The 24,628-nt window shown below is 47.0% G+C and overlaps 2 protein-coding genes across 5 annotated transcripts in view; one reads left to right on the forward strand and one right to left on the reverse strand.

Annotated features, from left to right (window-relative positions):
• Positions 1-24,628, reverse strand: part of PACC1 (proton activated chloride channel 1) — a 63,278-nt gene that overhangs the window by 6,416 nt on the left and 32,234 nt on the right. The window contains exons 2-7 of one of the 3 annotated variants that reach the window (XM_083433143.1): positions 23,154-23,242; positions 18,644-18,710; positions 7,717-7,816; positions 6,847-7,050; positions 4,796-4,950; positions 3,538-3,680 (exon numbers count right to left, since the gene is read on the reverse strand). In XM_083433143.1, coding sequence (XP_083289269.1) covers positions 3,538-3,680; positions 4,796-4,950; positions 6,847-6,958 — 410 coding nt within the window. In that variant the 5' untranslated portion in view covers positions 6,959-7,050; positions 7,717-7,816; positions 18,644-18,710; positions 23,154-23,242. Of the gene's footprint in view, positions 1-3,537; positions 3,681-4,795; positions 4,951-6,846; positions 7,051-7,716; positions 11,191-11,630; positions 12,049-15,193; positions 15,329-18,643; positions 18,711-23,153; positions 23,243-24,628 lie in introns of those variants that run through there. The other 2 variants (XM_083433141.1, XM_083433142.1) reach the window with 2 other exon arrangements.
• On the forward strand, positions 15,228-21,421 carry NENF (neudesin neurotrophic factor; the record flags this gene model as incomplete). 2 transcript variants are annotated; one of them, XM_083433177.1, is made up of 4 exons in its annotated part: positions 15,228-15,605; positions 18,452-18,512; positions 20,020-20,123; positions 20,412-21,421. In XM_083433177.1, 4 exons carry the CDS (start codon positions 15,228-15,230, stop codon positions 20,586-20,588), a joined length of 720 nt encoding a protein of 239 aa, XP_083289303.1. In that variant the 3' UTR covers positions 20,589-21,421. The 2 variants fall into 2 exon arrangements, with proteins under 2 accessions (XP_083289303.1, XP_083289304.1); XM_083433178.1 differs by lacking the exon at positions 15,228-15,605 and adding an exon at positions 17,188-17,504.

Raw genomic sequence — 24,628 nt, forward strand, 5'->3', positions numbered from 1 at the left:
ATATATATTTTCCACAGCTTGGTAATAATCCACTGCATAGTCGCCGACAGCATGAGGCTCATATTTCATAAATAGCAACGGCAGCAGAGTCCTTGCTGCCTTTCCTGCCACACAAATCTCCTTGGGCTGGATGCTGTAGAAGCTGTAGGGCAGGGGTTGGCAACCTAAAGCCCATGGCCCGGAAGCGGCCCACGGAGGCTGTTTCACTGGCCCACAAGCTGCACCTGAACTGAGCCACCCGCTCGGCGAGTCCCCGGGCGCTGTGCTAAACCGGCACAGCGTGGTGCGGGGACTCTCTTCTGTGGCTCCAGAAATCGCTTCTGCCCAGACACCGAAAAACGCTTCTGTGCAGGTGCCAATTTTGGCACCTGTGCATGCGCAGAAGCGATTTCCGGCACTGCGGCATGAAGACGTGGTTTCCGACATCGCTCTGCACCAGTCCGGCCCACGGAAGATCTCCGCGGGAGTGATCCTGCCCCTGCCTGGTAAGCCTTGCTGACCCCTAGCTATAAGCTGTGACAACCTCCTCCTTAACAGCACCTTGTGCACAGACCCAGCATCAGCCCCTGCAAAGGTGCCCAGGAAGGAACACAATGGCAGATCTCTTGTCTGGGCATGGGGGTTAGGAGGGACACACACGCGCGCGCGCGCGCACACACACACACACACACACACACACACACACACTGTAAATCTCCTCTCCCAAGGCCTGTCAACTGTTGACCTGGAGTCAACAGTTTTTTAACAGGATGGTTTTTTAAAAGGAAGGAAACTTGATGCACCCCAGGGAACTGAACTGGCAAAGGGGAGTTGCAATATAGCAGAGACCATTACCAGAAGACTATGAATTCAAACAGGATTTCTTATGCAGCTCATATGAGCATGAAATCATGCTGCCTGTTTCAGAACAATTTAACATAATAATATTTAATTTAACACAGTTTTGTATGAGAGGCAGTGTGGTGTGGTGGTTAGAGGACTGGACTAGGACCTGGGGGACCACTGAAGCTCACTGGATGACCTTGAGCTAGTCACCTTTCTCTCGGCATAAAACCTGCCTCACAGGGTTGTTGTGAGGAGAAAGTGGGCAGGAGAAAGGATGCACGGCCACTTTGTGCTCCTTGGAGAAGAGAGACAGGATATAAATGTAATACCGAAATCATTAAACTAATTCTGCTTCAAGCCGGCATAAGCAGCAGGCTAATGATGCAAGGGAGGGAACACATACTTGCAAAGCCCATACGTTGTTGTGAATCCAAGAGAATTCAGCATCCTGAGGAATCTCCACCTTCATTTAAGAATAAAGCACGTTTCTAGTCCTTATGGCTTGAGAGTGTTGGGAGTCAATACTCAGCGGCCTCCCAAAAGGCAGAAGAATGACCAAAAAATTAGAGCCAGAAGGGAAGCGGCTAGCTGAATCTAGCACTAAAGGTCCAACGAAAATTGTGTGTATTCCTTGGAGACTTAATGCATTGTTAATATAGATGAATGCTGTCAAGAAGGACAGTGACAAACTGGAACGTGTCCAGAGGAGGGCAACCAAAATGGTCAAAGGCCTGGAAACGATGCCTTATGAGGAACGGCTAAGGGAGCTGGGCATGTTTAGCCTGGAGAAGAGGAGGTTAAGGGGTGATATGAAAGCCATGTTCAAATACATAAAAGGATGTCACATAGAGGAGGGAGAAAGGTTGTTTTCTGCTGCTCCAGAGAAGCGGACACGGAGCAATGGATCCAAACTACAAGAAAGAAGATTCCACCTAAACATTAGGAAGAACTTCCTGACAGTAAGAGCTGTTCGACAGTGGAATTTGCTGCCAAGGAGTGTGGTGGAGTCTCCTTCTTTGGAGGTCTTTAAGCAGAGGCTTGACAACCATATGTCAGGAGTGCTCTGATGGTGTTTCCTGTTTGGCAGGGGGTTGGACTCGATGGCCCTTGTGGTCTCTTCCAACTCTATGATTCTATGATTCTAATGCCTGTTCTGGGCCAGAATCATTCATTTTTCCTTTCTTTTCAATCTGCCGCTACCCCCACTCCCCTCTGAATGTCTTCAGCCTTGTCCCTCACTCTGTCATGAGACTCACTCAGGATGGAGGTGTATGGCTCTAATGTGGATTTTAATTTTTTTCCTTGAGTACAGGCTTTCAAAGCCTTGCAGACAACAGAAGAAGGTTTGTGCTTTAGGGTGTGTGAGGGGTGGGGGTTGGCACTAAGCAGAAATAAAGAATCGCAGCCAGGAAAGGGCTTTTATTAATATCACTGCTAGATGGTTCCTTTCCTCTCCCACTTAAGTTTCCATGGAAGTTATTGACTCAAGGAGGCTTCCGATGGAAATATAAATGCTTCCCCTCGACTGTCTTGCAGAGCTTCTTTTGCTCCATTACCAGGCTCGGCTGGGCCTCCTAATTATTCAATCTTACCCACTACAGTTTCTGAAGCCTCCACATTCTCCGGCTAATTGTGGGTTACCAAGGCAGCCAAATACGCTGTGTGGGGAACCCAAAAGAGGAAGTGCAGGATTCTCAAGCATGATTCACGCTAAGCTTAATTTACATGGAACACTTCTAAGCAGGCAATTACACAGAATTCACTTAGATGCAGGGCCTCAAAGAGAGACTCTCAGAGTCTAGTTTAAGGCCTGTGTAAATGGATCGCATGCTACTCCGTTGCCTAGAAGAATGAATTTATCTTTGCATGCAACCCAGCACAGAGGACAAATCCTGCTTGACTGCAGCCAGGCATCCCCAAACTTGGCCCTCCGGCTGTTCTGGGACTACAACTTCCATCATCCCTAGCTAACAGGACCAGTTGTCAGGGATGATGGGAACTGTAGTCCCAAAACAGCCGGAGGGCCAAGTTTGGCCATGTCTGACTTAAGCCCTGTACAGACATGAGGAGGGGTCAGCAGGGACAAGCAGGCTTGCTCCATCCCGTTCATTGCCTTCCATGGACAGCAGTCTTCAGAAGCAGAGAGCTTCTGGTATTCATGAGGCAAGTGGAAGAAACTGATTGCTCACCTGTGGATCACTTGAGTCTTAATTACTGGACTCCATCCTCTTCCTACGTGGTTGCCTAAAGACTTACCTGTGCACTGTAGACCCACCAGAGTTGTTCCTTTTGTTTCCTTCCCTCTCCCTTTTACTCAATAAATCCTAGCTCTTGCTTTTAATCTATTCCGTAAAGTTGCCCATTGGTTTCTTCCCTTCTTTCATTCAGGAAATGTAGGGGCTTGGTGGTCTTTAGGTACCACAGGGGACCCCCTGAAATTCATCCCATGACTGTGTGAAGCCAGCTCCCATAGTTCCTTCCAAAGCAAGCAGTGGATGGGAAGAATCACTGAGAGGGAACACCGGCTCACGCATGTTTCTCTCTGCTTTTCTCCACTCACGTGAGGTAGGTTGGACTGAGAGGCAGAAATTGGCCTAATGTCACCCGGTGAACTTCACGGGCAAATGGGGAGCTGAACCTGGGGTGCCTTAGTCCAACACTCGAACCACGCTGCTCTTTACTGAACAGAAATTATGAGGAGAGCAGCTGTACCTCTCGAGGAAATCCTGGAATGAAGAAAAGAGAAGGTAGTCTATTGCGCTGAAATCCTGGTCCGTTTCATTGAGGTAGAACTGCATGAACACCAGTTCCTGCTGCTTCACATCACGAGGTCCTTCGACAATCACAGCAAATTTCTATGAGCAGAAAGATCAGTCAGAGGAGACACATGGGAAGAGGAGTAAGATGAACAAAAGGGAACCTTTGCATTTTCTGTCAGTGTATCTCTGGATTGATTAGGATATTTTCTGGTGTTAGGACAGGGGTCAGGGATGATGGGAGTTGGAGTCCCATTTTCTGGAGGGCACCAAGTAAGCCACTCCATCCTCCAACCTCACTTTTCTATGTCAGCTACAGGAGTATAGTAGTAGTAGTAGTAGTAATAGTAATAATAATAATAATAATAATAATAATAATAATAATAATAAAAAATTTTATTTATACCCCGCCCTCCCCAGCCAAGACCAGGCTCAGGGTGGCTAACACCAAATATAAAAACAATTGATTGAAATACGGCTTAAAAAACAAGATTAAAATACAACATAAAAACATTAAAATGCAGCCTCATTTCAGTGGAAACTCAAATCATAATAAAAAATACTTCAAAACAAAACCTAAATGAAACACCTCCAGAACTAACCCTTAAGTTACCATGTGAAGGATCCCCGCAGCGGATCACTTCCAAAACATGTGCTATCGTTTTCTGTTAAATACCATGCATAAAGAAGTCGCTCCCAAGACCTGCCCCAACATCAGGAAGGGCTCCTCTATAATTAACAGGCACTTGATTAGGTCTTCAAGCAGAGACTGGACACAGCCATCTTCTGGGGAAGCCACAGCTCTGGACTGCCTGCATCAAGGAGGAGTTTGGAACAGGTGGCCTACAAAGCTCCCTCCAACTCTGCGAACTACAACTCCCATCAGCCCCAACCAGCAAGACCAATGGCCAGGGATGATGGGAGTTAGGGCCCAATGACATCTGGAGGACCACAGATGGTCCCCATCCCTTCCCTAGCAGCAGCTATGGCGACAGTTGTCTCAAATAGAATCATAGAGTTGGAAGGGACCCCAAGGGTGACCTAGTCCAACCAACAGCAATGCAGGAATCTCAGCTAAAGCATAAATTGGAGCCAGTCAGTTTCCCCGATCTGTTACGCAGTGGCACTCCAAGATAAGTGACGTTGTCTGATGGTGGGATTGCAACCACTCAAGGGTTTCCCAACTAACTTGAGTCCTTCCTCTGAATGATTACCTTTGTTCCATTAGCAAAAGGATCTGTGTAGTTGATTCTCTGAGTAGTGCATTCAATTTCTCCTGGCTGGCCAGGGTTTACCAGAGGTGGGATGTAATTGTGTAAGTGATGCTTGCAGGTCAGCAGCTCAGCCTTGCCTGGGTAGAGGGCAATACCTGTTTGGAAGAGCAACGTTACATTTCTAATGAACGGGAACCATCACAGACACAGCATTGCTTACACGTCACACAGAATGTGGTGTGAGAGTGAGTCAGGATGGGTAGAATGTTGGGCCAGACTGACCACAAAAGCCACAAATTTTGGAAGCAGCCTTATAGCGCATTGGCAGAAAGTTCGCATGCAGACAAAGTTCAATCCCTAGCTTCTTCAGACAAAGGATCATAGGGATGAGAAAAATCTCTCCCCAGCATCCAGAGTCCCCCGACAGTTGAAAGACAATTAAATCTAGGCTGAGATTCTTCCCCTCCTTCTACACTTTTGCAGGACCGTGCATCCCCCTGTCCTCAGCACCCTCAACAGCATTCATGTGGCAGAATGCCCCATGGCAACAACACCGTGTTGTGACTTAGCGTCATTCCCAAAGGTCTCCTGGGGGTAGAAGAAGATGGCTTCTGGCACCATCCACTAAGACTGAAGTCTGCAGAGCCGCAACTTGCGTTCCGTTACTTGGTCATGTTAGAGATTGTTGGGGGAAAGGGGACTGGCTTTTACAGAAGGAGAAAAAGACCCAAAACATCCAGAGTTAACTTGTGGGCGTCAATAGCTTCCACAAGCAACACCCCTGATTTTGTTGGCTGCTGAGAAAAGGATGTCACAGCACCACCTTCTGGAACCCGACAGGTGAGAAAGGAAATGCCATAAAACAGTTTCTTCCACACACATTCCTATTCCACGCAGGCAACTCAGAGAGACATTGTGGCCAAGGGGATCAAAAGCCACTGAAATCAATATGTCAGTTCCCACAGTCTTTCTCCTGATACACATCATCCACCAGGGCAATCAAGGTAGCACTGATATGAATTTAGACAATTTAGTTCAACCCCAAACTCCTGAAGTTGATAAGTCACTGGTTGCTCGATGGCCTTAGCTAAAGGCCAAAACAGGTCTCAAACTGCCTGGCACAGGAAGCTCAGTGGAAGGTCTCTCATGCGACAGTCTTGAAACTGCTTCTCTTAAAACATATGGACCCTCTCCTCCCCTCAGTGATTTGTGAACCATTAGGACTAACCAACTTAAGAGCCTTCCTCCGCAAACCTTCACCCTGAACCAGCAGGATTCTTCTTAGATGCTTAGGTGAACGAAGCATTACAAGAAACATTTGCCACCCAAATTCATGGAGGGAAAGTCTGTCCATGGCTACCCAAAGATACAGCTCCACGCCCAGTTATTCCTCTTCTCTGCCATGCTTATTGCAATCTACCATGCGTCTGATCCTCCTTGGACATTCCTATCCTCACAAGAAGCAGCCAGTGATGGCAAGGACAGCACACAGTGCCATGATGTCAGGCCATGGGGAAAGTTGTGCTGGAAATGAGCTGCTGACTCAAACCATGGACAGCCACTGCTGGCAAGAGTAGACCTTAGTGAGCTAGATGGACCAAGATTGTAACTCAGTGAAAAAGCAGCTTCTAATCTCCTACTAAGTATTAACAGGACAAGAAGTAGGGAACCCTACATGGGGTTGCTGTTTCTAAGGTAGTCCTGAATCTCGTGCAACACTTAAGAGCTCTGAATAAAAGGGGATGTTTTCACAGAATAGGTAAAACCCAGCTTATTGTTGTGGCTTCAACAAGTGGTACCTGCAACCTCCAACATCTGCAGAGCCACAAAATGAGGGTTCCTTGTGTTCCTCAGAAGCAGCTTCTGCTGGCTTAACTGCATAAGGCTTAAGCATCTACAAAGGCAGCCTAGGTCCCATGACCCAACAATGCGCAAGCCTGAGAGCTGGTAAGCAAAAGGGCAGCCAGCTGCAGATTTGTGGAAGCCTGAAATGCATCTTCAAACCCTGCCCGATTCCCCCGGAAAACCCATCGTTCAGTTTCCAATCTTACCAGGTGCGTCGTAAGAGGGCACCTCCTTGTAAGAGACCGACATCACGGGGTGCTTGAGTTTATCCCTGAAGTCGGCAATGGTTTGGTAGACCAGGAAGACAGCTACAGCCATGAGCAGCAGGTATATGAAGAGGAGAATGACCGAGAAGACGTTTTTCAAGCAGGACTTGCTGAAACGCACCGAAGGGCTGTTGCTGTCTAGGACTGGAGAAAACATTAATCTGAGACTTTTAACATATGGAACATATGGTGTCAGAATTTAAATATGCCCCATGTTAAGGAGGAAAGAACCAAAGACTGATTTCTCCCCATGTAGGGAGAGGAGGCTGCAGAGGGAGCTGCTGGTGGCAAGTGATGGTTGGCCAATGGAGGCAATGATGGCTGCTTGACAAAGGAAAGTGTTGGCTGCCTCATGGAGGTGCTTCACTTTTTCATAATACAGTCGTACTGCGGAAGTCGACTGGAATCCGTTCTGGAAGTCTGTTTGACTTCCAAAACGTTCAGAAACCAAGGCGCAGCTTTCAATTGGCTGCAGGAAGCCGCAGAAGACGTTCGGGCTCCAAAAGAATGTTTGCAAACCAGAACACTCACTTCCAGGTTTGCAGCATTCGGGAGCCAAAACATTTGATTTGCAAGTCGTTCGACTTCCGAGGTACAACTGTACCAGGCACTGCTGCTCTCAGCACATGTTCTATCACAGAGAAGTCCCTTCAATAGAGGCTTTCCTGCACCTGTTGCAGGAAATGCCCCTACCCTGCGACATGCATCACTGCAATATCTCTTGTCAACAGAAAACAATACGGGCTGGGACCCCAAGATTCTCATGCAAGCACATGTAATATCCAGAAACACAGGATCAGTAGATCTCACTTGGAAGGATAGTTGAGCTGGCATCATCGAGATCCTCTTTGTCTACTTGTTCCTCTGCAGGTTCCAAGTTTGCATCTGCGTGCTCCACATCTTCACTCAGCTGCAAATATAAAACATGGAAACAATCAGATCTGTGTAGTGGGTACAGCCCTGAGCTCCTACAGGGGCTCAAATTCCATGCCAAGTTCTACCCTGAAGATGTATCTGAGGAGCTGATCCAGGACATCACAAAGAAGCTGTTCTTCCTGCCGGTGAAATTCAACCACAAGCCGCACACTCAGCGGGCTACACTCGCTCATGCTACAGCCTCCCTGCTACATTTCCGCTGCACAATGTTAACCACACAGCCCTGCCCACCTGTGAAATTTGGCCCACCAGGGGTCAGGGAAATCATTATCGGTACTGCCAGCCAGAAAGAGGTTTGCCAACCCGGCTCTAAATTGCCTCTCCACGAATGCTCATGGCTGCTAATGGACTGGGAAGCATGAATGAGCACTCCCTCCAACAGCAACCTCAGGCGGTGAATGAAAACAGAAATTGAGCCAAAATGGAGCTATTGAGAAACCAAGAAGGAGCTCTCAGCAATACTAGGGGAACCCCCTGAATTTTCAGAGGTACAAATTAAAACAATAGAGTGGAGGCAAAAGACCAACAGCCCAATGAGTACTGAACATGTTCAGTAGTCATAGGATATTGAGTACAGGGAACAGGGGAACACTTCTGGCAAACCATATTGTCCGAGTGTGTGTTTGTGCATGCGCCTGTAAAAGAGTGGAAGGAACATGGGAAACTGCCTTACATTGAGTCAGACCATTAGTGCATATAGCTCAGTACTGTCTGCATTGACTGGAAACTGTTTTCTCAAATGACAGCCTAGAACCCTGAACAAGAGCACTCCTGTTAAAGAGGACAAACCAGAACATTTCTTGCAGATCCAACTTCTAAGGCTGGATCTAGAGGCTGCTATATAAAGCTGAGAAGCGGTGATGTTGGGTTTTTTTAAAAAAAGAACAAGCCAATTTCTGGTCTCACGGTTGCGGAAGAAAATGAGAAAATGGAGTAGGAAGTTTCTGATAAAACTTTAAAACGGCATTGGTTACTTCTCCAGTTTGGGCTGCAAAGTCTTCAATGGAGCGTCTACACCTCTCCCAGACTCTCCATTCTAATGCGCCTTCTATCTTGCATTCACGACCAGAAAGACTGGATTTATCCCTCTGTATGTAAATCCCAGAATTGCTGGCGGAGGGATTTCCCAGGCATGTAAGAAGGCATCTGACCGCTTTCCGCATGTGTGAGCATGCAGCACAAACCCCTTTCCTCCCATCATCACCAAAAGGAACAGCAACCTAATCCTCAGGCCACTGCTACGTTATCCTTTGGCTCAGCGGACCAGAACAACCGGCAACTGAACACCTTTCAAAGCAGCAAAACAGACCAGATGCTTTCTTGAGCCGTCACTCAAAGCGCAAGCTCCAAACTGCCAGGACATTTTTGTCAATGTCACAGGCTTGTCACATCTGATAGACATGATCCCTGCAGGCCGCGCAGCATCTAATCCCATAACTGAAAGGAAAATAACTGAAGGCAAAGCACAAAGGATTCTGCTTCCTTTTGTTCCTTCCCTCTATCTACAATTTTCTTTTTGTCTCCTGGCGTTCCGAAGCAACCTTGCAGATCGCAGCTGGCGCATTCCACTTCTTCCCTTTCCCAAACAAAATTGGTTGTTGTTTTTATTTATTTATTTAAGTCATTGTTTTTGCAAATGAAAACATAAAAGAAGAAGAGGAGGAGGAGGAGGAGTTTGGACTTGATATCCTGCCTATCACTCCCCTTAAGCAGTCTCAAAGCAGCTAACATTCTCCTTTCCCTTCCTCCCCAACAACAAACACTCTGCAAGGTGAGTGGGGCTGAGAGACTTCAAAGAAGTGTGCCTGGCCCAAGGTCACCCAGCAGCTGCATGTGGAGGAGCGAAGACGCGAACCCGGTTCACCAGATTACGAGTCCACCGCTCTTAACCACTACACCACGCTGGCTCTCAGTTCAGTTCAGTTGACTACCACAGCCCCAGAAATATAACTGGGCACCAACCAAACCTTCAACCTGAGAAAGGTTCGCTCGTCCAGTTGGAGGTGGGGTCAAGGCTTTTCAGAAGCCCCTGTCAAGATCTGCCTCTATCAAAGGGGGAAACCCACAGAGTGGGTCAGCTCCCATCATCCCCAGCCAACAGGGCCAATGGTCAGGAAACAGCAGGAGTTGTGGGCCAGCAGCACCTTGGGGACACCACATAATAATAGAATTGTAGAGTTGGAAGGGAACCTGAGCATCATCTAGTCCAACCCGCCTGGCATTGCAGGAATATGCAGCTGCCTGCAACCTTGGTGTTATCAGCAGCACGCTCTAACCAACTGAGCTACCCTGGCACCATGTTGGCTACATCTACTGTATTCTTTAAACAGATAAGGCTATTATTGCAAGACTTCAACACCCCTGCAAGCGGATAAACGGCACTCAAAACTAAAGCAAGCAACAGTGAAGTTATCAGCTCTTCTTGGGAAAACCCCAAAGGTTTGCAGAAGTACAAACGAAAAGGTTGGGGAATAAATGAGCGAAGCCAAAAGTAGCCCAATGAGAACTGAGCATGCTCAGTGGCTGCGGAATGCTAACTGGTGGGGGCTGAATGGAAAACAGAAGAGGAGGAATGGAATGCTTAGCTGACTAGAGCCCTAACGAGAAGCTCTCCACGCTGCAACACTTTGTTGCAGGTCCCATTAGTAAAGACATAGCACTGTAAGTCTCTCATGCTTTCCACACCCTTGAGAAGACAATGCATGCAACAGGCTTCTTGGCTGTTACGTGTGTACATGAGTGCATGGCTGCAGTCCACAATGAATACAGATCACCCTGGCACAGAAGCCTTGGCACACTGTTAGGAGCATAGGTGAGCTACAGTGATCAGGTAGCTTTCAGGTGTGTCCTATTTCGGTATTTACTCAGATGTCAGACAAGGCGGCGACAGCAGGGGAAGCTATGATATACAAGCCACTTAAGCTATTTATTCACATTGGCTTCAATGGGGCGAAGTTCTAAAATCCCAGGGAATGGATGATTCACACATGCAGGTACATCGGAACTGGAGAACTTTGGGTCTTTCCGTGTGGCCCTTGGGACTCTCCTTAGCTTGAACCCCTTCTCCTCAAGACATACCAGCTCAAGAGTCCTGCTCCACGCCCTCCTGGAGCGCTTTGACGCAGCTGAAATGTAACCTACTGTACAAAGATAAGTCATATCTGTTGTTCCACTATTGGCCACCACTAGCATGTCTGTTAGGGGTCTGTTTTGTCTGTTAAGGGTGTGGAGCTGCAATATTGAGAGTTCACTGGGAAGCATTGATGGTTAACCCCCCCCCCCCATCCCTGAGAATTATAGCTCTGAGTAGGGTATAGGTGTCTCCTGCCAACTCTCATCAGTCATCACCTGTCAGGGAACTGCCATCGGAGCTGGAGGCGGAGAGGAGGCTCCAGAGGGATGGTGGAGAGGGTCCCAGTAGGGAGAGAGGTAGCCCATCCGCTGGGGAAGGAAATAAGCGTAACACCAGTGGAGAAGGGGGGCAGATAGGGGAATGGGAGAGGTGGCTCCAGGACTCCTTGCTGGAGACCAGCGGAGAGGGCACGAGTACTCCGCTGCCCACACCCACTTTGCACAGAAGACTTCCGCACAGGCAGAGGAGGAGAAGACTGGGCGTCAAACAGCTTCTATGCTGGAAGAGGTTCAAGAAACACCCACTGACGGATTCCGCCAGCGACTGAGGCAGCCACGGAACTTGAGGCTGTCCAGACAAAAAGGGTTCAACCAGGCAACCTAGCCAAGAGTAACGGCAACTTACGCACGAGCAACCCCTAGAACCATTACATCACCCTTAACAAATTAAAATTCCCAGAAGAGGCCAAAGACCAAAGAGAATGTTTAGGGAAGCAGGGAAATCTTTTATACATTAGTTAGTTCTTCAACACATATTAACCTCCTTCAGGGAACTTTTGGTGTTTTTTATTTCATTTCTTTCGAAGTCCGTTTAAAGAGCAAAATGGCAATCACACTAACACTTAGAGTCACTTAGCCCAGAAGGTTTAAAATCACAAAAGCAGCTGAACATGTGATTGTAAAGACGATTCAAAAGATTTTGAAAAAATGAATAAAACCTGTAGTCTCCAAAATAGAAGAGCATCTTGAGAATATATTAGAATGGCAGGGAGCCTCAGGCCTGGGAGCCAAAGGTGCCCCCAAAACCTCTCTACTTGGCCCTTGGGATTCTCATCAGAATCCCAGGCCACAAACCCTGGCTGGCTGGCATCCTGGACAGAAGCATTCCCATGTTACAACATTTTGCTGCAGTCCCCGTTTATAAAGGATATTATTGTTATTCATCTGTACTACCTAACGCAAGGGCAGAAACCAGTGGCCCTCAATATGTCATGGGACTACATCTGCGATCATACCTGACCATTGGCTATACTGGCTGTGGCTGATGACTGCCTAACAGCATCTTGGAGGGCCTCAGGTAGCTTGGCACTGAGCAAATACAAGAATTGTTCTTCGTCTGCATTAGTGAATGCAAAAACCAGAGCCTTGTATCACCTTAAAAAGCAACACATTTGATTTCTGGCATCACTTAGCCCATGGGTACGCAAACTAAGGCCCGGGGGCCGGATCCGGCCCAATCACCTTCTAAATCCGGCCCACAGACAGTCCAGGAATCACCGTGTTTTTACATGAGTAGAATGTGTCCTTTTATTTAAAATGCATCTCTGGGTTATTTGTGGGGCATAGGAATTCGTTCATTATTATTTTTCAAAATATAGTCTGGCCCCCCACAAGCTCTGAGGGGCAGTGGACCGGCCCCCTGCTGAAAAAGTTTGCTGACCTCTGACTTAGCCCATATAAACTTCTGTCACAGTAAATGCTTCTAGGTGGGTGTTTATTGTGCCCCCCCACAATCCACACATCAAAATGCCAGCCCACATTCCTGCCCCCCCCCATTTTCACAGGGATTTCTGGGAAGCATCTGTTAAATTATGACTATTTGTGTAACATCAAGCTCCTGTCTTGAAGCATCAATCTTTACTTGATTTCACTATGGCAACCCCTGTGGAGTCTGGGAATTTGGGAGAGAACCTGGGAATGGTACTATTATTGTTAATAGTATTATTATTATTATGGGCTGCATTGCAGCTCTCCTGCTAATGTCCTGCCCCAAGTAAGGCATGCTATAATTACATTTGAATGAGCTGAGCTCTCTCAACATCTGCAGTTTTGAAGGAGAAGCAAAGGCAACTGCCATGAGCCCAGAGTTACAGTTGTACCAGCTGGTACATTGATATGCAAAGCAGGCGAAACCTTCAAGGCCTGGCAGCAGGACAGCGGAGGAGTTTCACTGCATGGCTAAGACCAGCTTGATAGCACCATACCAGAGCACACTCAAACAGATAACCAATTTTCTGGATTTGCTTTAAATGCTTTTTAAAAAGTGAGATCTGGGAGGGTTTGTTTACACCAACAGCTATCACCCCCCCCTTCCCTTTCCTTCCAGATTAACTGCTTGAACACAAGAGATCTGGCCTCCAGAAGAGAAGAAAAATGATTAAATGATTCAAGGGCAGAACGTGTGAGAGAGTATGCAGGATATCCTTTTGTTAGAGAGAGAGAGAGAGAGAGAGAGAGAGAAGTTCGCTCAGGGGGGAAAAACAGGCCATTGTTGACACTACAAAATGGACTTACCGTATTTTTCGCTCTATAGGGCGCACTTTTTCCCCTCCAAAAATTAAGGGGAATTGTGTGTGTGTCCTATAGAGCGAATGCAGGCTGCACGGCTAAGCCCAAAGCCAGAACAGGGACACGGAGCGCTGCGAAGTGCTCCGTCTCGCTCTTCTAGCTTGGGGATGGCTGCGCGCAAAGCCTCTGCAGGGCAGCAGGGTGCCTTCACCCCGCTGCCCTGCGGAGGCTACAAAGGCTGTCCCTGAAGTCAGAACAGCGAGACGGTCTCACTGTTCTAGCTTGGGGATGGTAGCCGCCTGAACCCTCTAGAGCGCAGCGGGAACTCCCGCTGCGCTCTGGAGGCTTTGGGTGAATTCACCTTGAACGCACCTTGTTTTAGAGGGGGAGAACTAGAAAAAAAAACACCAATTTCCCCCCTGTTCTCCCCCTCCTATGGTCCGGTGCGTCCTATAGAGCAAAAAATATGGTAAATTGGTGGTCCGGCTATCTTTCTCTGTGGCATTAAACAGAATTCTGAGAATCAGAATTAATGGAGGGCGGTTATACATTTAAATATAAGAATAGAGGCTGGAGTTGATGTAGAGACCCTGTTAGGTTGCAAACTGGGAAGAGAATTAAGGCAAGCGTCTTGTCAACACTACTAAAAATAATAAAAAATTATTATTAAGCCCCACTGAACTCAGCAGGCATTACATTTGAGCATATAATAAGATCACTTACAACAACAATTAAGAGCTCATTATTACCAACTGCCTTCTAGGATAGCACTCAGCTCATCAGGAGGATTATTATACTATTATTACCGTCTTTATGAATCAATTGCCAGTGACAGGAGAATCAGCTAGAGTCCTGCAGTTTTAAGCAGAGCTCCCACTTCTGATTCTTGCCATCTGGACTAGAAAAAGTCTGCAAAGTGCTGGGGGGGGGGAGAAGGGATGAGGAACTACTGTGCACAGCAAAGAAAACGCTTTTCCTGCAGTGCCTTCGCTGGCAAACAAGAAACTTGTGCCTGGGTTTTGTGCAGAATCACGTGTTTGTTTCCTACTCAGAACAGGAGGCTAGTCTCACTCAGCTCAATGTAAATGCAAGATTGTGCATGCTTTACTCAGAAGCAAGTCTCACTGAGTTCAATTAGTCTTACTCATGACTTCTGGGAACCAACAGAAGTTTTCATCTATAAACTGCTGCTTGCACAGAGCAATCCCATGCACAGAGAAGTAAACCTCTCAATGGGATACATTATACTGAATGCATGCACAGAGGGATGGCAGCCTGTTGTAGTTTTGTAGCCCTATTGCAAACGGAAAGCTCTACTGCAGTGGTAAAGCTCCCGCCTTGCACGCAGAAGGGCTCAGGTTCAAATCCCGGCATCTCCGGATGCAGAGCTGAGTGCTACTCCTACCCAGAGCTGCTGCCAATCAGTGTAGGCTATACTGAGCTAGATGGGGCAACGGTCTGACTCGGTATGAAGCAGTTGCCTCTGTACGGAGCGGTAAGCATGCATCGGATCCGGCTGTGTTAAGTCTGCCCATACCCGGGCTGCAAGTTTTCCTGTTTGTTTGCCACAGCAGCAGAAACTGCAAAGGCTCTTTCCGGAGCGCGCAACGCTCAGATCGGGCAAGAAAGGAAAGCGGCGCGTCGATCGCGCTTCGCGAAGGCGAATTCGGAGCAAGATCGCCGCCACTGCTCCGACCCCCGACCCCAATACCTCTTGGTAAGACGACGAAGTCTCTTGTCTATTCATGGCACCAGCGAAGAGAAAAGGCAGCGGAGAGACTCGATCAACAGGCAGCTGCAACAGAAGCCGGGATCTGGCGAGGCAGCTGCGGAAGCGACAAGTGGATCAAAGAGCATCGGGCGTAACGGGACACACATTCTCCGGCGGGGAGGCGCACGGCGCAAGCAAGGGCGACCCTACCGTTTCTTCCAGAAACTTACTTGCGCGCTCCCCTTGGGTCTGCACGGCTTCTTGCTTACACCGAGGGGGGGGGTGTAGAGAAGGGGATGATGGGAAATGTAGTTTGTGGCCTGGAAGCATTGGGCTGGACTCGGGGCTTCTGGGGAAGCGCCGGGTTCGAAATGTGCCGAGGAAGGGTTCGGTGTCAGCGTTGCTTGTGCAGGTTCTTTGCTGTTCGCTTGTGTTCCTTTAGTGGTGAGGGCGGTTGGGGTTAGCCTAGGGGGTGGTTATTCATTTGTGGTTGGCTATGGTGGTCTTTGTGAGTGGGGTGGGTGGGTATTTTGGATCAGGTTAGCCATATTGATTTGTATGCTGTTGGTAGATTATTGTCATTGCCTTGTTGGGCTGTGTATGTGATAAAGGGGAGCCATACCGGGGTGAAGGTGTCTTCTTCTATATGTCCCCGTGTCAGTTTCAGTTTATTGGTTAATTTTTCTAGTAGGGCTGTTTCCTGCCTTAAGACATTTAAAACGGCATAATACCACTTCTAACAGCCGTGGCTTCCCCCAAGGTATTCTTGGAGCGGCTGCCGAGACCATATAACACCAGTCTTGAAAGACCTACATTGGTTCCCAGTACGTTTCCGAGCACAATTCAAAGTGTTGGTTCTGACCTTTAAAGCCCTAAACGGCCTCGGTCCAGTATACCCGAAGGAGCGTCTCCACCCCCATCGTTCTACCCAGACACTGAGGTCCAGCACCAAGGGCCTTCTGGCAGTTCCCTCACTGCGAGAAGCCAAGTTACAGGGAACCAGGCAGAGGGCCTTCTCGGTAGTGGCGCCCACCCTGTGGAACGCCCTCCCACCAGATGTCAAAGAGAACAACAACTACCAGACTTTTAGAAGACATCTGAAGGCAGCCCTGTTTAGGGAAGCTTTTAATGTTTGATGTATCACAGTATTTTAATATTCTTTTGGAAGCCGCCCAGAGGAAACCCAGCCAGATGGGCGGGGTATAAATAATAAATTATTATTATTATTATTATTATTATTATTATTATTATTATTATTCTGGAAACTCTAGTTGGTAAGGGTGCTGAAAGAGGCTAGGTTCATAGAATTGTAGAGTTGGGTGGTGGACCACGGGGGTCAACTAGTTCAACTCCCTGCAATGCATGACCCTTATTGCTCAGCGTGGGACTTGAACCCAGGACACTGAAATTAAGAGCCCTGGTCTACTGACTGAGCTAAGAGACTCCTTTGTTCTTGCAGCACTACAGTTCTCCGTAGTTTAACCATCAATCTCTCTTCTCAGGGAGCTCTGGAAATTGTAGCTCTGTGAGGGGTATTGGGGGTTTCCTAACAACTCTCGGCATCCATACAAACTACAATTCCCAGCATTATGGGGCCCTCGCCTGCATAGGAATAGCGTCTGTTGATGGGTTGGATAAACAACTACAGTATAAAACAAGCAAATGTTTAAATAGTTTCCCTTGATTAATTGGGCAGATTTTTTTTAATGAATGCATTTAAGCACATGTTCTTATAAATATCGTGCGCTCACACAGGAGGTAACCTGCCTTTCCAGGGTGGTGACATGTTTGCAGCATTGAAAAGCAAAGTTACACGCATGTTTTCTGTGGTGCAAGGTTTCATTTTAAAACGTAGAGGTGGTGTTAAAGGCTCGTGAAGGCCATGCATCTAAAGCATATTTCTGTTTCAGGGTGCTGGGAACTGTAGCTTTGTAAGGAATATAAACTACAGTTCCCAGGAGTCTTCGCGGGGGTGGGGGGAGCGTGCGTGCTTTGGATGTATGACGCGCAGGCGGTCTAGTCGCAGCGTGGAAAGGAAGGCGTGGAGAAAAGCAAGCGGGAGAAGTTTGCTTTCGAGAAACCCGATCTCCGCGACTCCTTTTCCCCGCCCCTCGAAGTCTTGGCCGCCATCCGGCGCAGGAGGAGCGCCATGGCCGGCGGCTTCGCGGCGGCGCTGGTCCTGCTCGCCTCGGCCCTCCTGGGCTTCCGCGAGGGGCGGACCGAGCAGGAGCTGCGCTTCAAGCCCGCGCCCCGCCAGAGACCCGTGCGCCTCTTCACCGAGTCCGAGCTGGCGCGATACGGCGGGCAGCAGGTACGGAGGGAGGCAGGGAGGGCGCCTTCCCGGGAGAAGGCGGTGGGCCAGGGCCGAGCTGAGGCTGCGAGGAGCGGCTGCTGGCCGAGGATTTAGGGCGCAAGGGCGGGTTTTGCTGGCTTTGAGCGATCCGGCGCGGGAAGCCAGCCGAGGTCGGGTTTGCCTTGGGATGTTTGGTTTGCAGACCCTGCTAGCGGCAGGCTAAAATGTGGGCGCAAGAGTATAGACGAAGAGTTTTGCACCTCTTGGCAGGATCCGGATTAGAACTCAAAACAGCGACGGGTGTCGTTTTGCCCCGGATTTAGTTCCCTTTGCTATGAATGGAAGGGCGTTGAGTGCGAACTCATTGAATGAACGCGGTGGGTTTTCTGAGTAAACAAGCTCCCACAGAAGCAGGCTGCTCAGGTGCACACTTACCATAGCTGTCACCTTTTCCCTTTTCATGCGAGGAGTCCTATTCGGAATAAGGAAATTTCCCTTTAAAAAATGGGAAACGTTGACAGCTATGACACTTATACGTGTTTGGGTCAAAGTCTCAGCAGGATTTGTTTCCTCCTTCTCCCAAGTAAGCATGCTGTAAGGAATTCACATTTCTTCCTTTCTTCTCTCTCACAGTGTGTGAGCTTCAAGTTCATAGCCATCCCCATGCAGCCCACCTGCAGATTTCTGCCCTCCCTAAAGGAGACAAGCCTGACTCCTTCCAGGTTTATTAACTGGAAGCAAAGCTGCCAGCCTTCCCCCAAACTTGTGCTCTGTAGATGCTTTATCCTAAAACTCCCATACTTCTTTAGTGATTTTAACTGGTTTTGTCAGACAAGGCTCTCTTAACTTGATTCACGCCATTTTTTGATTGTCTGGGGAAAAGAAGCTTACAAAATTATATAGGATGATTTTTAAAAATATATATATCTTAAAAATGAGTCTTTTGGGGGGGGATGTCTTTTCAGGAGGATCAGCCTATTTACATAGCTGTGAAGGGCGTGGTGTTTGATGTCACCTCTGGAAAAGGTGAGTTCACTTTCTAACAAGAGGGTTCCTCCCTCCCTCCCCATCTCTGGCTCAGGTTCAGAGGCAGAAATCTCAGCGCTGCAGCCTCAGCTACTGTAGGGCATTCCTAAGAAAGCTCCATATTTCCTAACCTGGTGTCCGCCAGATGTTCAGGACCACAACTCCCATCAGTCCCAGCTAGCGTTGTCCTGGGATATTCTTGAAAGGGAGAGGAGAACAGAAGATTAGTAATATATAATCACAATTGACATATCTTCCAGCACCTTCCCTCTCCCACCTCCAAAGTTATTTCCTCTCCATCAGAAAGTGCCCAAAGGATTCTTCACAACTCTGAATTCCTTGTTACCTGACCAGACCTAGTAATGTTCCCAGCTTTGCTGTCTGTGGCTAAACTTGCTTCCAGAAGAAAGGCATCTTTTCCTGCCTCAAGGCCTCCAGTTCCTGTAAACTGCTTTGTGCATGGTTTTTTTGGTGGAAAAGCAGCATACAAATGAAATGACTGTATCTTCTCAGTAGCCATCTGCACAGCTCTGCCCCTTTCACCTCAGTTATTTCATGGTGCCGGCTATTTCTTCTCACACATTAGCCAGGTGGCAAGCTGTAGCAATGGACTTTATTTATTTAAAAAATTCTTTTTACAGCCTGGTGCTAGTCAGAGAAGGGCCAAGCCAGGTGGCTGCAGTTGCCGCGGACTTCATTTACCCACAATGCCTCTCGGGTCTGACTTAAGGTTGCTGTGTTTGAGGGAAACAAAGGAGGCATCAGGGGAAATAAAGGGGCTTCTTAAAGTGCTGGGCCTTAAAAATAAATAAAAAGTAAGCCAACACACACGTACAAAGGATGCTGGAGCAGCCTTGTTGGCACCTGCTGGAGTTTGTAGGCCCTGACATTTGCCCAACCATGCTGGATGCCGACGCTGGGCCTGGTTACCTCAGCCAAAAACGCACATCGCCCCCTCTCAGCGGATCACTATTTAAATCCACTTGGCTGCCTCCTAGGTGATTAGTTGGTTGCCACCTGCCGTCATCTGTGCACTGAGCCTCATTATTTAAAATACTGGATGCCCTCAGATCATGTGCAGGTCTTCCATTAGTGCTGTGTTAGTAATATAATTTGCTTACTTTCATGGCCAGGGAGGCTGATAAGTGCATTAAGTGGACGTCTTTCTCATCTTGTACAATGGAAGCTAAAGTTCTTTTGCGTTGGAATTAATTTTTTAAAGGTTCTGGCATTGTACAAGGAAGATAAAACAGACAAACCTCCAGATGTTGTCCAGAGACCAGATATTTGATGCGCTCAGCTCCTGAGCCACCAGATGTTTGTGGGATTTTTCTACACTCACGGTTTTCTAACTTTGTTCCTTGTTCTAAAAGGAAATAGGCTTTTTTCCCTGAAATACCACGGACATAATTAAATATTAGAAGTACCATGAGAGGTTTGTTTTTTTTTAAGGGTAATGAATTTTAGCTTAATTTCATTGAGACCTTATTTTCTCCTCCTTGGACAGAGTTTTATGCGAAAGGAGCACCGTACAATGCGCTAGCTGGCAAAGATTCCACAAGAGGGATTGCAAAGATGTCGCTTGATCCGGTGGATCTCACGCATGATACAGTAAGAAAAAGAGAGATGTGTTCTTTGTACCATGGGCTGAGCCACAATCCTGCACATCACTTTACTTGCATCTGGGCCTAAATTGTTGTTGGCAGCTAGCTGTTGCCTCAGGCACATGCAGGAGCAAGACATCTGGTGGGTGGGGAAGCGATCTCTGCATATCTTCCTCTCCCTTTTGAATAGTCATATATGGCACAGTGAATGAATTTGCTCTCTCTTCCCTCCCTCCCTCCCTCCCTCCCTCCCTCCCCTTGCACAGACCTTAACTCGTTTTCATATTTCATTTAGGTGGGCCTTACGGAAGAGGAGCTGCAGTCTCTGGAGGAAACCTTCCAAAACGTCTACAAAGCCAAATATCCCATTGTCGGCTATACTGCCCAAAGAATTCTCAATGAAGATGGCAGCCCTAATCCAAACTTCAAACCTGAAGATCAGCCACACTTCACCATTAAGGATGAGTTTTGACCCAGTGGCGTTGCGGTTCTAAGAAGCCGCGGGTTCTCTCCTGCATTACAACAGAAAATAGACAAAAGCAGGATGTATGGCTGATAGCAGGATGAACCCTCGGAAAACCGAGTGGCGTAGCATGCCTACGACAGGATGGTTTTTTTGACATCTTTAAGGGTAAAACTGGGTACCAGTTGCTTACTATGCTATCTTGGCTCTGCAGCTGATGAGCCAGTAACGTCATGGTAAATGTGGAATTTATTTTAGTCCAGTTCTCTCCTCCCCAGTGAAATTATCCATGCCTTTCTATCTACCTGTCACTTGGCTAACTAAATACGAGTCTTTATGAGAAGGGCGGTGCTTGCAACAAAAGGCTGCAGCGTGGAGCGTTCCTGGTTCAGGGTGCCAGCCAGCCATGCCAGCGTGAAGGATTCCATTCCATCCACCCACTGTTCTGTTCTGTTCTCCGCCCCCCAGGCAACAGTAAATTGGCATTCTGCACCCACTGATCATGCTCCATCTCAGTGGGCTATGTTTGTGGTTCTTTTCTTTCTACAAACTCTGCAGTAAAGCAAGGCTGCTCATGTCCTCCCTCTCTCGTTTTATATACTTTTTATTTATTTACTGCCTTCCTAAACTACATAATAGCCAAAGCTTTCTGGGTGGGCTCCAGATTTTCTTGGGTTGTGGACAGGACACAGAACATGCCTGCAGATATGAACCTTGCACTGCGTACTTTGTTATGGTTGTTTCATAATGACTTCAGTATTTCCAGTTTCTTTATCCTGAGATTAACTGCATCTGTGTTTTGTCATCTTAGATGTAAATTGGGTCCCCTGTCTTTTTTTTTTAACTGTCTCACTGCGGCTTGGTCATATTTTATTTACTTCAGTCCTCTGGAGAGAAGGTTGCGTTGTGGTTTTTTGTTCCCCTCCCCTCCTAGTTAACCTAATTTACATCATCTCCAGTTTCTACCAGGGAAAGACATGCCCTTATCCATCTGTCAGAGTCCTATTAGGAAATCTCTGGGGCTTTAATTTGCATAGCTCCTGGAGAACACGCATGCTTATGCTAGACAAATTGATGCTAACCACAGAGCTGCAGTAGCCTAAGGAGATTGTGTCGTGTTATGTTGATTTACCTGAGAGGCTGAATTAGCAAGATGACACTGAGCAGCCGCTCTGGATTCTTCAAAGATAATTTGTTCTGTTGCATTAAGCTCCCCACTGTTTGATTTCAAAGAGCAGACGATTACACATCCCTCTCAGGGGAGGTTGTGTGTCATACACACTAATAAATAAATGAAAATAATCGAGAACTAGTTGCCTTGCATGCAGAAGGTTCAAAGTTCAGTCCCTAATTTATTTTGGTTAGGGCTGGAAGAGATCTCTGCCTGAAACCCTGGAGAGTCTCTTCCAATCACTGCAGACATTACTGAGCTAGCTGAAGCCAATGGTCTGACTCACTATAAGGCAACTTCCTGCATTAAAACTGGGTTTTGATTCAGGAAGTCCCTGCCCTCAGGTACCACTTTGGCCATAGGAAGCTGTTTTATATCAGGCCAGGCTGCTTGGTAGAAACTCAAATATATAAGCGAATTGCCAAATGGAAACTGAATTCTAGGTTGTGGTGGTCACAACGGAATGTCTAGGCACTTTTTTTCCTTTTTGCAATGAAACTTATTATTAATTTTATTTCTATACTGCTTTATATTTTAAAGGAAAAATCTCAAAGTGGTTTACAACATATTAAAATATCGGATAAAACAAGCCAGAATAAAACTAAGTCGAGCTTCAAGGGAAAAGAATCAGATCCTTCTCTAAGTGACATTTTGCTTTTTCCAGTTGCCAATCTGGCGTCCAGAAATCTCCATGTGGTTGCAATTGGACCTGTGCCAGTCACATTAATTAGTAGCGGGAGAGAACGTAACCTCAATTGTGGTCAGCATCCGTCAGCAGAAGAAATTTTCTTCCAGGGTTCTGTCATCATATTGTGGAAGCGAAACTCTGCAGAAGCCCTTTCAGTTTGCGGTTTGCAGAAACGGGAGATAGTACAGAAAACAGTGCACTTCGCTCCCATTTCTAAGAATAATAGCTGTGGAAGTGTTATGAGCAGCTATGCCTTGGCAAATCTGAGAAATAGTTCCTTATAACCCATTCCCACATTTCTCTAAATTTAAATTTCTCTTCTTTTACCAATAACTACTCAAAGCAGCTTATGAGCAAAAACAAACCACCCATTAAATATTAGTTTGCAATAATAATGAAAAACTGAATTTAGACAAGCAATCAATAAAAGCAATTTATTACTAGAAAGGGCAGTGAAACTAAATAAGAACCTCTGGGTGTCCACACCTGAATCTATGTCCACACAGAAAGCTTTGGGACATCTTTGTCATAATCTGTGTCCTTACAAAGGTACAAAAAGAATGGGTGCAGAAGCAAAACACAAAGGCTGTGCCAGGTGTGGGTTTAGCCGAGAATAACCTATTGATGGGGCATTCCATAGGACAAGTACGAAGATTCATTTTGGTGGCCACAGATGCAAAGGGTTCCTATTTGTCTACAACCCATTCCAACCAACCTGGAAATCCTGTTGTTTCATTTAAGGCTGTGGCTTCTCATGCAAAGAAAAGGCCTTCCGCATGCTCTAGAGCTGAAAACTAGTGCGTCCTGGACAAGAGCAAAAAGGGAAGGCATGAAGGGAAGGCATTTAACAGTGCAATGACCCCCCCCCCAACCCCAAGGGCTGTCAGTGCATTGCAAGATGTTGATTCAGGTGTGTGCTCTCCAGTAAAAAAATCTGTGGTGGAATTTATATTCAGTAACAGACGTTCAGGTTTATATGCTCCTTCTCTCTGAGTTTCATTCATAGGTAAAAACACTGTTGCCTTAACTAGCAATCCTATTGTTTATTATTATTATCTTGCCCTGGGCAACCCAAAGGGACTTAACAACCAGACAGTAAACCTTACATAGATACATTAGAAGAAGAAGAGGAGTTTGGATTTGATATCCTGCTTTATCACTACCCGAAGGAGTCTCAAAGTGGCTAACATTCTCCTTTCCCTTCCTCCCCCACAACAAACACTCTGTGAGGTGAGTGGGGCTGAGAGATTTCAAAGAAGTGTGACTGGCCCAAGGTCACCCAGCAGCTGCATGTGGAGGAGCAGAGACGCGAACCCGGTTCCCCAGATTACGAGACTACCGCTCTTAACCACTACACCACACTGGCTCTCGCCAGAGGAAAGAGAACTGCATTAAAAACATCCCAACCATTTCTAAAAGGCCACAGATAGTTAAAGGTCAAAGGCCTGGTTATAGAGGAAAGTGTTTTGCCTGCCACCCAAAAATACATATTTATGGCCCAGGAAGCCTTTTGTATGTTGGGTACCAGTCTCTGCATAAGAAGGACCATGTCACAAAATGCAGGTGTAACATCAGTGTTACAGGAAGATATGTTGGTGCAGATGTTTTAAGTAGGGTAACAAAGAAGGTAAGTTGTTCTGCTTGAAGAAGGTTATCTCAACTATCCCCATCTTTTGCTGGCAGCTATGTGCGTGGATGTTTTTGCCACCAGAGGGCAGTGTGGTTCAAACAATAAGCGGACAGCCACCCAGGGTTGGCAAAAGTGGGCATTTTGGCACTTGGTGGTATGGAGAGGTGCAAGTTTCAACACATGCCCGTGACAAGCATAAAATATGAAAACCCATTAATTTAAATATTTCTCGGGAGTATGCAAAGCCTCAAAGCAAATGTACCAAAAAAGACGTGGTTTGGTTTGCCGTAACACAAGATTTCTTGAGATTTCAGAAGCCCAGTAGATGGGAGAGCTGAAATTCCACCATACCTCCCTATGCCATTTCTAAGAATTGCATGTTAAAGCCATGGTCTTCCCAGTAGTGATGTATGGAAGTGAGAGCTGGACCATAAAGAAGGCTGATCGCCAAAGAATTGATGCTTTTGAATTATGGTGTTGAAGGAGACTCTTGAGAGTCCCAGGGACTGCAAGAAGATCAAACCTATCCATTCTTAAGGAAATCAGCCCTGAGTGCTCAC

Source organism: Podarcis tiliguerta, assembly GCF_965153285.1.
Source record: "Podarcis tiliguerta genome assembly, chromosome: 3".
NCBI classification, from domain to species: Eukaryota; Metazoa; Chordata; class Lepidosauria; order Squamata; family Lacertidae; genus Podarcis; species Podarcis tiliguerta.